General features: G+C 37.5%; 1 protein-coding gene across 2 annotated transcripts in view; it reads right to left on the bottom strand.

Moving 5' to 3' along the window:
* Nucleotides 1–813: 813 nt before the first annotated feature.
* LOC102601421 (uncharacterized) overlaps nt 814–14,108 on the bottom strand; it is a 48,219-nt gene continuing 34,924 nt past the window's right edge. Inside the window, exons 25-36 of one of the 2 annotated variants that reach the window (XM_006338186.2) lie at nt 6,119–6,244; nt 5,821–5,988; nt 5,473–5,601; nt 5,263–5,352; nt 4,723–4,829; nt 4,494–4,642; nt 3,555–3,637; nt 3,375–3,470; nt 3,103–3,225; nt 2,068–2,151; nt 1,612–1,755; nt 814–1,310 (exon numbers count right to left, since the gene is read on the bottom strand). In XM_006338186.2, coding sequence (XP_006338248.1) covers nt 987–1,310; nt 1,612–1,755; nt 2,068–2,151; nt 3,103–3,225; nt 3,375–3,470; nt 3,555–3,637; nt 4,494–4,642; nt 4,723–4,829; nt 5,263–5,352; nt 5,473–5,601; nt 5,821–5,988; nt 6,119–6,244 — 1,623 coding nt within the window. In that variant the 3' untranslated portion in view covers nt 814–986. Of the gene's footprint in view, nt 1,311–1,611; nt 1,756–2,067; nt 2,152–3,102; nt 3,226–3,374; nt 3,471–3,554; nt 3,638–4,493; nt 4,643–4,722; nt 4,830–5,262; nt 5,353–5,472; nt 5,602–5,820; nt 5,989–6,118; nt 6,245–13,344; nt 13,906–14,108 lie in introns of those variants that run through there. The other variant, XM_015306390.1, reaches the window with a different exon arrangement.

The following is a 14,108-nucleotide window of genomic DNA, read 5'->3' as shown; positions in this document are numbered from 1 at the left end:
TTTCCACGAACCTTTTGCAAGCATTTGTGGTGACGAAGTCTCCTCAGCACAACATTTTTGTCAAGATTTTCATGGGACGACGACTTCAAATAGAGTTGGCTACTTATTACTACTCTGTTTCCACTCTCTGTCTCAACACTATCTTGATGATCACTGCCTATTTTCTCTTTGGATATCGGGAAAGCCATATTTCTTTGGATAGATTGTATTCTCACAACATAAAAGTGGAAGAATTGTGAGCTGTGACTAAATCTATAAATAGCATTCATAATCCAAAATTTTCTGTGGGTATATTGTCTTCTTTTATATAGTAACGCATATTTGGGTTCCTCTGGTTTTATTAAAGCAAGTGGTTTTTTATATACTGAATTAGTTATAAATACCTAGTATATAAGTAATAGCAACTCCCAATAAATGTATGTGTCTCTCGATCAATTGATAAGCAAAACATAGGAAGAGTGGACTATTAACCATTTATTTAACTTGTCGAGTAGCAAATCAAGTGTCAGCACAATATTAACAAATGTAATGCTTATCCTGAAGTGGAAGAGGGGGGACAAATTTGTTGAAAATTAAAAGGTTGAAAGGGAAAGGACAAGGCAAATTGGAGGAAACAGTGTGCTGCATCACTCTGATCATTTTACATCTATGGGCTCATTTTATAATCGTTTTTTAAAAAAACTTTGATCTTGTTAATATTATGAATAAATTCACCAGGAAAGAAATTTAACTCATTAAAGTAAGCACACAGACATCGACTTCATTCAATTTCACAACATTCTGTACAAAGTAAATTCTTGTACAGGTAACATATAGGAAGACAAAAAAACATTTACTTATTTTTGCTTTGTTATGTACATTTAATTCCATTACAGATAGAACACACTAATAAAAATGAAAGGGTAAGGACCATCTATTATCCTCTCATATGAATAAAATGCACTTGCTATTTATTTTACCTCGAAAAAGCTTAAGAAAAGAAAATGTTATTTGTCATTTCTCTCCAGGAAACTTAATAGGAAGCCACTAACAATCCTTCTAGCTATAGGATTAGATATATAGCGACATAATCGTCCATCGACATATGCTAGAATCCCTGATAGAACAAAATTTCCAATTCCCCATTTCCATACAAAGTCGAGCTTTTGTCCTGATGCAGGTACAATGGCTTTCTCATCATCACCTTCCACTTTCTGCTTCCAATTCATTTTCCCAACTGCTTTACTAGCTTGCTTCCGTAGCATCCGAATTGCAAAACTCACAAAAAGGTGTTCACACAAGGTCAGCACTGTTGGTACTACTCGCCATTCCTAAAGCAATAAACATTAATAGCAGTGTCAAACCAACAGAATTGAAGAACAAGTCATATTTCTTTGGGGCATACGTTAAAAAAAAACTTGAAGATGAGAATATAGCAGAGAGGTCAAAATTCCTCAATTTACCAAGTAGAATTAGTGCAAAGAGTGCTCGTAAATTGGAACGACTGATCAGTAATGGAGCACGGAGATAATAATGCTATATCAGGAAAGTTCATATGTTGATCACAAAAACCATTCAGTCCACAATTATCTGGTCATAGAAGAATGAAAGGGGAAAAAAAGTAATACTCACACGTTCCCCCCTCATGTGGCGCAAGGGACGAGCAGCTGTTGAAGTATCTCCTTTCAACAATGTTTTGCTAACAAGAAATCCCTTCACACGTTCCACAATCTCATCTATAAGAGAACTGCTTGGTGGTAGGTTCTTCAGGATAACCTTCACAACATAAAGAACATAAAAGCCATTTGCAATTTATGTTGCATTTTGAGATTGGCATCACTACATGTGGCACTTAATTTGCTATGAACGGAAATTTGAGCTAAGCAGGCTAGATACCCTAGTGTATTACTAATTTTACTGTAGTTCTGACAAAAAAAATCAGTCTCATGAAGAACGTAACTACAGTGCTAGAAGTTTTCAGCCGCGGCATATTTATAAGTAAATAAAAAGCAGTGCTACAAGTTTTTAATTTTGGCATATCTTTGAAAAGGGCAAACCACACACGCAGAGAGAACATAATTTAGTTACCTGGTTGTCAATGACTCTGACTCTCAGGTATTCTTGCTTATACAATGTATCTAACATGGCTTGGAGATACCCTTCAATGTATAGCTGCATTACAACCGAAAGGGTCACTAAAATTTGATGCTTTAATATGCTAGAATAACTATAACCTCATAAACACACATTAGATATGAGATGACAGTAACTGCAGTGCATTGAAATATTCAGCACTAGATGTTTGTATAACCCCCAAAACCAACAGAAGAGAGAGCACCAACTAAACTGTCACACTGACAACAAGAGCAATAACAGCAGATATGTAACAGAATTAGCAGGAGATGTTCATTGTTAGCCTGACAACAGACCCTCAGATAGAAATCAGATGCTTCGTCAACAACTATCTTTAAAATTTCCAAGCTCTTCAGAGCCATCTAGCTAGATTCTTTCATCCAAAGGAATTTGGATCCCTGTAGGCCATTTTCTTTGATAGGAAACAGATTATGGTTGATCTTACTTAGATTCCTGTAGGCCATTTATTTGATAAGAAACAGATTATGGTTGATCTAATTAGATTCCTGTAGGCCATATTACAACTTTTAGGCCTACAGAAATGATGAGTCGTTGCACCTGAAGTTAATGCCATGTAGTCTATAGCTGATATTTTTTACTCCATCAACAGTTATTTGGTTCACCATTATACAGGTTTTATGCAGTTTAAAGTGCGGTTATTCAATGTCGTATAAACTGATTCCTTCCATGATAAAAATCATCCTCTTCCCCTTTTACATGATAGATGAGTCATGAAGATCCAGGGTGAGTGGCAAGTTAGACATGAGTTAAAAGCTCGCTGAGCTGCACCAAAACCATGCCAGTTATGTCAATCAACACTACCATCTCAGCTGAGCTTTGACCAAACAGTCCGAATATTTCCGGATGGCACATAAAATGGAGCATTGATTTATCCCACTCAAACAACAGAAGTTTGCATCCACCAGCATCTGTTATCTCTAACAGAAAGAAGTTGAAATGGATAAGCAATCATCCGTGAATGCATTGTACCTCATCAACCCCAGGACTTCGATCAAGCCCAATTTTTCGATCAGGGCCACCTTCCATGAAAGCACTCCCCAGTAGCGTAGGTTCCATTGCCAATTTAAGTATTCCTTGATGAAAACCATTCACCTGGAAAGAACACATCAAATTGATTTGGGTGGCAGAGCCAAATTACAATCTGAAATAGTGCCTAACTAGCACTAGATCAAGGTTGAACACTTCAAGTTGGAACTTAGTAGTTATAGTATTTGTAATGCTATTAGATAAGATGTTCTTACCATTCCATTTAAACCACTAGCTTCTGCTCCTTTCAGAACCGAGTCTGATATTTCAGTGACAGCAGCAAACAGGATATTTGATCCTGCTGACTTAAACTGCATATGAAACATCCTTTGCAGCGTCATTGACAATTGCAAATCAACCATGAACAAAAAAATTAACAAAAATATACAACTTACAGTTTTCCCTAGATCACCGAAGTATCTTTTTGTTCCAGAAAACTCTTTACCATCAATACACTTACGAATTAGTTTGAAAGTACCTTCATCCAAAAGGTAAGCAGAGACTTTGATAAGGAAACATACATAAATAAATGGGGAAAAGTCATACTTGCCAGTAAATTCCAAGAGACCTGCAGCGAAGATTGTCATGCTAATTCTTCATTATAAAGTGAATTGAACCGGAAAAGCAGCTGATATCATTACTCTCATGAGAGTTGGGTATAAAGTACTGTATAGAAGTCCTGACATCCTATAATCTATTCGCACTGGAATTCAAATGTTCGAGCTGTTTTATGGTTTGAAAACTCCCCTTGATTTAGATTTATTCTAGTTATCAGGTTGGATTGGATTAAGTTACAAATTATCTCATTAAACATTAATTCGAAGAACTTTCCACATCATAGGCGCTCAAGAAAATGGGCAGAGTTAGTAATTCACAATTTTGTCTTGATAGACAAGCTATTTTCACTCGCCAATGCCTAATACGCCACTTCAGTATGATAATGTTGCTAAAAGAGTTTCAGTTTTGACAAGATTTATGGCGTACCGAAACAGCACCCAACACAAGAAGATCATATCTGCTAAGAAGCACACCTTGCCAAGGCATGTTAACCCAAAATAAGAAGACAGTAATATTCAAATAGTCTCCCATTAAACACACAGTTTTTCTTAAATTTCACATGAAGTATTTGTTTCCTGGTATTCTGATGCAAAGGCAAATTCAGTAGAGGCTGGAACAAAAGAGCCCGTAAAAGCATCACTGCATCAAAGGAGATTAGCCACACAAATGCTTGTCCATGGAAGCACAGGTCACGTAACTGAGCAATACTCATCTAAAGTCTAAACATGGATGCACCAAGCAGTAAGCCAAGGATTTCGGAGTTTTCATGGGCATACCAATTGTGAGGCCAGGAAGATTAAGATGGCCAGTAGAAGGATCAAAGAAAACATCGAGAGATGATGAAGCTAAGTCATCAAATATAGAAGCAAAAGCCGGTGGCAGCAAGGGACTTCCCTTTGCAATGTAGACTGCTCTCATTGCATACCTAGAGTGAATGGCAATTTTCAGCTACTATTGAGCAATAATTATTGAGAACATAAGCCAAACAAGTAAACACAGGCTTACCAAGAATAATGTTGGGCACATTTAATTGACAACTCCCGCAAAGTGACCAATGCATGAGTTACAAGGATGCCATTGAGCTCTACAGTCATATTTTTGACGGGAGGTATCTAAAAATGCAGATATCGGAAACAGAATGTTACACCACAGGTAAAATCAAGAACAGACCTTTGCTCAAATAGTAAGTATGAACAACTGTACAGAATTTTAATATTCCCTCATCAATTGACATTATATACTTCCATCCTGGGACAAGTTAACATCATCCTAGTAGTGGCTTCCGCAAGAAATTCACTATATATTCATAATAACTGGAAGCAATTATAGATATAATGACAAGAACAGTAAATCAGCTTCATTTTGGTTTTCAACTATCACAAGTTTCAAGAATTCAAATTTGAACTTTAACATGGTGTGTTTTCTCTGAAACTAACTTTTCAACTACTATCTTAATGTGATATACAAGCCATCTTAACATATTAAACTCCATTCCACTCAAATGGTGTCACGTAAAAGGGACAGAGGAAGTACTATGTATCAGACCTTTATAACACTGTGAAGTAAAGATCTTAGTGTCTCTTGCGTGGAGCTATGGTTAGCATAAGATTCCCCCGGAAGAAAGCTTGCCACAACCTTCAGGAACATTACCAGGAAAGAAAATGTGAGTTAATTCTGTGACTTAATTTTCCTACTCGGTGATAAAACAACTTCCTTGGGGAGGGGGGCATAGTGAAACCAAAGTTCTGTAGACACCTTAACAGGATGGATCTCAAAATGATCAATATAATACTTTTGACTTGGAGTATTTGTATCTCTGAGGGACGTTCTCCAGAAAGGAACAATTCTCATTAATGTCTCTTCATCGAGGTTGAAATCAAGGGGCTGCAAAGAAAAATCAGCAGTATCAAGATGGAACAAACAGGATATGCAAGTATAACAAAAATATGACAGTGAGCCAGTCACACGTCAATTCCCTATAGATCTTGGAACATTATGGTAAAGGCCTTTAAATGTCCCTGCCAAAACAGTTGGAACTTGTACAAGAATATGATAGTTCCAGAAGAGAGATTCATGCAGTATATATGTACAGCACAGTATTACCTGGAGCACAATTGATAAGTGTTGGACATGTTTGACACTAGAACTTGATGCAGCTAGAACAAGTCCAACACGGAGTACACGGTCATTTGTGTCAATATTTTCTATTTGGTGCCTCCGAAGCATTGATGCAAAAGGAGCTCCAACCCACTTAGGCTCCACACTCAGTGACTGCATCGTGATTACAGAGACATTAGCAGTTTGAGGTTGAGAATACCATCAGGCAAGTCACTAGAACCAGACTTGGGACAGATGAGAACCACCACAGAAATGAATATAAAGCACCAGAAAAGAAAATTACCTGTACCCTGAGATGGTTGAGCTTGTGTTTTTCAGCAAACACGGCATCAAAGTCTATCCTATTTAGTCTTGCCAGAATGATTGGATTATAGATCAATGCATTGCTCTTATCCTTGTCAACTACATCCTTCAGTAGGTTGAAAGACGAATATGAACATCAGGTAAATGAGCTACTCCCTCCGTTCCAAAATACTTGCCACAATTATCTTTTTAAGAGTCAAACCATATGAACTTTGACGAACATTTTAAAATATAATTTTTCATCATATTTGATATAAGAAAAATTGCAATTTATAGTACTTTTTGTATAGTTTTTGAATATCTAAATTTTAATTTTAAAATATTGAATTAATTTTATCTAATTTAGCTTTGAAATTAGTCAAACTAACTCTAGAGAAGAGAAATATGACAACTATTTTTGGAACAGAGGGAGAATCTTTTAAGCAATTGAGCACAATTAATCAGGCTGCAATAAAATGCCACATGGAAGCCAAGCTGAGTTTGTTATTGGATATCAAATATACATAAGCTATATGATGAACTATGATGTCAAATTTCTCTCTTCCTTCCCATCTTACTTGATCACAAAGCTGAATCATTGCCCACATTCTTAATGACAAAGGAACATCAGGGAATACCTACAACCAGCAGGATAGTGACCTAAGTTTGCACCATCAGAAGACTAATTGTTCCATAGAAAGGGATAAGCACCATCCTCATGATCCCGGAGCAGTCTTCTTGCTTTCCTTACAGAAAAGAAGCAAATCTTCTTGTCTTTAGAATGCAACTTCTGAATATGCTTAGAGGTTCTGTTTTTTTGACTTCGTGGACATTCACAGACTTCTCTAGATTATAATTACAAGGAGAAGTGATTCTACATCTGTTATGTAGTTATTTCAAATATTAGACATACACTATGTAACATAGAGTTAGTGTCCCAAATAGATAGTTAGAATTTTGTATATTCTCGTTAAGATACAACACTTGGGCCTAATCCAACCCAAAATGCTAGCTCAAGAAAGGAGGATTGCCCAAATTCATATAAACAGATAACCAGTCCATTCCCCAACCAATGTGAGACTTTAACCCATTCTAACACCTCCTTCATGCCTAGGCCCAATGGAGCATGGACAATACAACACGAGGGCACAAACGGGGAAGGACTTGACATTGATACCATGTAATCGGATGAAAGAAGTTGTATAATTCCAATAGGTACGCAATGTCTAAATACAATACATTTGGTGCTAATTAAGGAAAGAAATAAAGAAGGATTCCTACAAATTTGCTACCTAAACGGGGAAGGACTTGGCACTAATACCATGTAATCAGATGGAAGAAGTTATAGTATTCCAATAGGTAAGCTGTAAGCAATGTCTAAATACAATACATTAGGTGTTAATTAAGGAAGAAATAAAGAAGGATTCCTACAAATTTGCTACCTAAACGGGGAAGGACTTGGCACTAATACCATGTAATCAGATGGAAGAAGTTATAGTATTCCAATAGGTAAGCTGTAAGCAATGTCTAAATACAATACATTAGGTGTTAATTAAGGAAAGAAATAAAGAAGGATTCCTACAAATTTGCTACCTAAATATGGCTATGTACTTTGCTAAGAATGAACAATGAAGTCTATATACATTCTATAACACTCCCCTCAAGCTGGAGCATACATATTGATCATGCCTAGTTTGAGGGGGAGTGTTACAAATACCATGTAAAGATATAGGGCTTAGGTCTAACTCAATCTCAAGAGCTTAGCTCAAGCGGAGAAGATTGTTCAAGTGTATATAAGCATACCACCAGTTTACCAGAGCTTCTGTAAGAAACATTCATTGTGCATTTACCAGCATCGTCAAAAAGACGAGGAGTTTCACCATTAGACGTTATTTGGCAACCATTGCATTTGCATTTCTGTGGGTGTTGCACATAATCAAGCACCAAAGAAGATTAGATATTCTTAAGCAAGCAACCAACTAAGAGGCCACATCATCATCAGAAGCTTGACACAGTGCTATGCACCAAACAGAAGTTGGAATCTTTCAATGAATTCTGGTGCCAGCAAGTGCTAACTTCCCTGCTATAAGGGGCTCTTTAAATTCTGGGGGTCAAGTCAACCTTCCAAAACCACCCCATCCAAGTTCCAGGAGTCTCTGACGGCCGGAAGCTGGGGTTGGAATGAATTTATCGTCCCCTCTGATGAGATTCTCAACTTTTAGCTATTTTCTAGGATTATAGCCTAAGAGACGACTGAGGTTGAAACATTACCCAATCAATTTTCCAAATTTCCGGACGATATTTATGAACCTCTAATCAGTTTTTTTTCTCCAGATTTTTCCTTTTCAAGAGCTTTCATCCATTTTTCACCCAATCATTGATCTGAAATCAAGTCTCAACCATCCCCAATGATCTTCCAGCAATTTGGTTATTTTTCTGGCGAACTTTTTGGTCAACAGAATATTCCCAAGAGTCTTTAGCACTCACAAGCTCTATTTCAATTTGGGGATTCAATCAGTGAGACAATGGGATGATTTCTTTATCTGATTATATTAACCTCCGTTTGTTTTTATTACAGTTAAGATGTCTAAGCATAAGTACACATCTTATTACTAAGACATTGTATCTAAGATCTGAATATTGAATTAATAAGATCGTTTGTTTTCTCAACTTCAGAAAAGAAAATTTACCTTTCGTTAAAAAAAAAAATATACGGAGAAGAGAAACTGCAACAGGAGATCAAGAGGGATGATAGAGTTCTCAGATTTCATTGAAGATATGAACCTAATAGACCTTCAGCTGCAAGATGGCAGTTATACTTGGTTCAAGGGGGACAATCGAGACACAGCCTCCAGGATCGACAGATTCTTGCTCTCAGAAGAATGGGATGATTGTTTTAGCAACATAAAAGCAGTCCCCTTTGCAAAGGTTGGCCTCTGATCACATTCCTTTGGTTTTACACGGTGGTTCTTGGAAAAAGAGAAGAACTATTTTAAATTTGAAAACTGGTGGCTTGGGACTGCAGGCTTCAGTGACAGGATCAAAGAGTGGTGGAACTCTTTCGATTTTAAAGGGAGGCCTGACTTTGTGCTATCATGTAATTGAAGGCACTCAAACATAAACTAAAGGAATGGAGCAGAAGTGAGGCTGGCAACCTAGTGATCCATAGAAAACAAACCTTAGAACAATTGGCTGAAATGGATTTGATACTGGAATATAGACCTCTCACAGAAGAAGAATCATCCAAGAAAGCAGCTTTAACCTTAGAATTTGAGGGTCTGATTAAAAATGAAGAAGTTGCGTGGAGGCAGAAGTCAAGGGCCTTATGGTTAAAGGAAGGCAATAGGAACACCAAGTTCTTTCATAAAGTTGCAAACACTCATAAAGGTTCAACTACATAGACCAACTTATGGTACAAGACGAATTAACCGAGAAGTCTACAAGAATAGAAAGTGCCATTATTGACTTCTACCAAAAGTTGTATTCAGAGACCACTCACTAGAGACCTACCAGCATGCTCAATAATTGTCCCACTCTTTCAGTGGAAGACAAGGTGAGATTGCAGGAAAACTTCACTGAGGAGGAAGTCTTAAGGTGTCTGAAATTGTGTGCAGGAGATAAAGCTCCTGGTCCAGATGGTTTCTCCATGGGTTTCGAGATTGTGAAATTGGACATTATGATGCCTTTCATAACTTCCATGAGCAGGAAATTTTTGAAAGAAGCTTCATTGCAACATTCATAACTCTTATCCCTAAGAAGAAAGGTGCTAAGGAATTAAGAGATTATAGGCCTATTAGCTTGATAGGAAACATCTACAAATTATTCTCTTAAGTGACAGAGAGGCTGAAATGAGTGATTTGCAGTTTTAGTGGCAAATGAAGCAATAGACTCAAGAGTGCAACAAAAGAAACCTGGTATCCTATGCAAACTAGATTGAGAAAAAGCATATGATCATGTAAACTTGGAGTACTTGCTATGTATGCTGAAGAAGTTGGGTTTTGCGAAAAAATGGATACACTGGATCAGATTTTGTATATCCACTGTTAGTTATTCTGTATTAATTAACGGATCACTTTCTGGCTTCTTCAAGGCTCGGAGGGGTCTCAGGCAAGGAGATCCTTTGTCTCCTTTTTTTGTTTATCATTGCCATGGAAGGACTGAACATTATGTTCAAAACAACTAATTTGTATGGATGGATATAGGGTTTTGAGGTAGCTAGGGCAGGGAGTAGTGATAGCCTAGAGGTGACTCATTTGCAATATGCTGATGACATCCTCATATTTTGTGATGCTGATAGAAACCAATTGAGACATCTCAAAATAATCTTAGTGCTCTTTGAAGACATCTCAGGCCTTCATTAACTGGGGTAAGAGCTCCCTTTACCCCATTAATGATGTTCCCCACATGAACCTATTGGCATCTATTCTAGGAGGAAAGGTAGGGTCTTTGCCAACCATTTATCTAGGAATGCCTTTGGGGCCAAGTCAAAGTCTACTGAGATTTGGGATACTATTATTGAGAAATGTGAAAAGAAATTGGCAAGATGGAAGACCCAATACTTGTCAAGAGGAGGTAGACTGACTTTGATCAACTTAGTCCTTGATTCACTTCCAACATTCATGATGTCATTGTTTCCCATTCCAGCAGGGGTCATCAAAAGATTGGATAGAATCAGAAGGAACTTCATATGGCATGGTGACAAAGAGAGGAAAGGCTATCATATGGTCAAGTGAAACTCAGTCATTTGTGGAAAAAAATAGGGTGGCTTGAGTATCAAGAACCTGAAAATCCAAAGTAAAGCTCTAATAATGAAGTGGTTGTGGAAGTTCACTAAAGAAAACCACCTATTGTGGGGAAGACTGATTAAAGCCAAATATGAACAAGAGGATAGCTGGATGACCAAGGAGGTCAATACTCCATATGAGGTCAGCCTATGAAGGTCTATCAGAGTCCTCTGGAGTGAGTTGAAAACCCAATCAAGAATCAAAGTGGCAAATGGAAACAAAACTAGTTTTTGGAAGAATAATTAGAATGAGGTTGGTATCATGGAACGGGTCTTTCCGGATATCTTCAACCTAGTCCTTCACCAACAAAAAACTATAGCTGACATGTGGACATCTGACGGGTGGAGCTTGAATTTTAGAAGACATTTCAATGATTGGAAGGTTCAAAGAGTGGTTGATTTCCTCAGCAAACTCGATCAATTTCCTAGGGTTCAAGCTGCTGAAGATCATTTATGGTGGCAGGGCAACTACAACGACATTTTTAAGGTCAATGCTGCCTACAAAATAATGAACCAGTCCAACCACCAGATAGCAAACTGGTCATGGAAGCAGATTTGGAGGATAAAAGTTCCCCACAAGGTATCAATTTTTGTATGTTTACTAGCAAAGGAGGCCACTCTAACAGTGGACAACTTGATGAGCAGAGGTATGAAACTGTGCTCAAGATGCTTCTTGTGTAAAAAAACAGCTGAGACATTTAACCATCTCTTTTTGCATTGTCCATACACATCTCATTTGTGGAGAATCATCCTAAACCTTAAGGGTATAGCATGGACAATGCCAGGCAAGATAACAACGGCTCTTAGCAGCTGGGAAGGAACATGTTCACATGCTAAGGATAGGACGGTGTTCTGAAAGGCGCTCGCCTTCTTGCCAAAGGTGAGGCAAGGCGAGGCGAGGCATCGTCGCCTTTTACTGGCATGGCGATGTGATTTCAGAAAGGTGATCGATGGCGACCTAAAGGCGAAAGGCGACATCGCGAGGCGAGGTGAAAGGCATCGCCTTTTCAGTTTTTCTTTTTAAAAGGGTCTGATTTAATAATTAAAAGGCAAACTTAGGGTCTTTTTGGGTGTTTTTGCAAACCTGGGCTCCTCTTCTCTCTATTGCGACCTGCGCTCTTCTTCTCCTCTTCCTCGCGAGTCGCAACTCTCTGGCCTTCGAGAGGACAAGACCTTTGCGATTGCTGCTCGGTACATAAGTTCTTCTTCTCTTTTTTTTTTCTTCAGTTCTTGTCTTCTTCTTCTTCTGTTCTTCTCCTCTTCTTCTTTTTCTTCTGTTCTTCTTCTCTTTTTCTCTTCTTCTTCTTCTCTACTCTGTTTTTCAGTGGTAGTGGCACAGTGCTCTGTTTTTTTTTAAATTTTGAAGCTACTGTTGAACAGTGAACTGACTGCCTATATTTTAAAAAAAATTCAATCCTTCTATATTTATTTCTTCCCTACTCAATTTAGTTTTATACTAAATTAATATAGTATTGCTTGTCAATTGTCTTATGAATTATTGAGTCATTCAAGTTCTAGACTTTTATTATCTACTATTAGTTTTTGAATTGAAATATTTGCTAATATATGTTCTTGCTATTGAGATTTTGGATATTTATATATGTAGTTAATATTTTAAATTTTTGGTATTAATTGACGCCTCAATTCAAAAAGGCGAGCGCCTCGCCACGAGGCGAGGCAGGTCCTTGTTGCCTTTTGTCGTCTTTCGCCGTCCAAAACACTGGGATAGGAGTGGATGGAGAATTGTCCTAGCTTGTATCTAGTGGACAATTTGGAAGGAGAGGAATTCCAGATGTTTTGAGAGCTTAGAGAATGATGTGCAGAAGATCAAATTGAACTTCATCTTCTTTTTTTTTTTGAGAATTAGTAAACATTGTATTCTTCAACATTAAGGATATGCTGGGGACCTTTAGAAAGTCAGAAAAGAACAAAAAGCATAATACTTACAAGGATCCTAAGAATTCTAAAAGTTGATCTAAATCCTCTAATCCTATCTCTTTAGGACAAAAATATAGAGATACAATGCAATTCCATTTAACCTTGTGAATGGAATTGGATATATCTTCAAAATTTCTACTATTCCTCTCCTTTCTCCTGATCCAACAACTAAGTAAATTAGCTGTATGTTCAGGAATAGTTCATTTCACTTCTGAAAAGTTGAGAAACATGGACCATATTTGTGCTGTGAAAGTACAATGTAAGAATAGGTGACTGTTAGTTTCCCCTGTCTTCCCACATAAAGAGCACCACGGAAGTATGATCTTTCTTTTCTTCCTCAAGACTTCTTGTGTCAAGCATGCCTTTCTAATGACCAACCAAGTAAAGCATTTAACTTTTGTTGGTGCTGCAGTCCTCCAGATATTTTTCCATGAACTCCAGTATCTGCTACTTTGCGAGTTGCCCTCCTTTTTATATGTCGTAGGTCAGGAAACATGTCTTTTAGGGGGGGTTTGTTTGATCCATACATCCCACCAGAATCTAGTTCTCCTTCCATCCCCCACCTTGATATGTAAATTTGCTTCTAACTTGGGCCATAAGTTTCTAATAGCTCTCTAAACCCCCACTCCATAAGCATCCGTGCTTATGTTACTACACCAGAATCCATCCTCCCCATATTTACATTTAATCAAATCTTTCCACAAAGCTTGCCTCTCCTCAGTGTATCTCCACAACCATTTCATCAAAAGACTGTTGTTATGCTCCCTCAAATCTCTGATGCCCAAGCCACCTTTATCTTTTCTATGCAAAACTGTCGCCCACTTGACCAAATTGTATCCTTTGTTCTCTTTGCAACCATGCCAAAGGAAATCTCTCCTAAGTTTGTCCAATAACTTCATCTTACTGCTACGTTTTTGGTGTAATCAGATTTACTCTAATGATATTGTGTCTATCATAGATGTTCTAGATTCTTTATAGCTAGAGAGGGAAGACACTAGAGCTCTATTGTAAATATGGTCTCAGTACTAGCCAAGTACTGTTTTGATCCCTGATATGACACAAAGTTCCTGATTCAAAAATAAAATAAAATATAGAATTCAAATAAATTAACAATAATTGTTATATCCACAAAATACTAGAGAAAATATTAATTTACATGGTGTTGTATAATTGTTTCTTTAAGGAACCACACTCTAAAAGCCAGTGATGGTGGTGGTCAGTAATGATGTTTTGGCTAGTGGTGCTCGTTGTTGGAGGAGTGTTGATATTG

This window comes from Solanum tuberosum, unplaced genomic scaffold (genome assembly GCF_000226075.1).
Source record: "Solanum tuberosum cultivar DM 1-3 516 R44 unplaced genomic scaffold, SolTub_3.0 scf00004, whole genome shotgun sequence".
Taxonomy (NCBI): Eukaryota; Viridiplantae; Streptophyta; class Magnoliopsida; order Solanales; family Solanaceae; genus Solanum; species Solanum tuberosum.
This window is presented reverse-complemented; position numbering and strand designations above follow the sequence as displayed.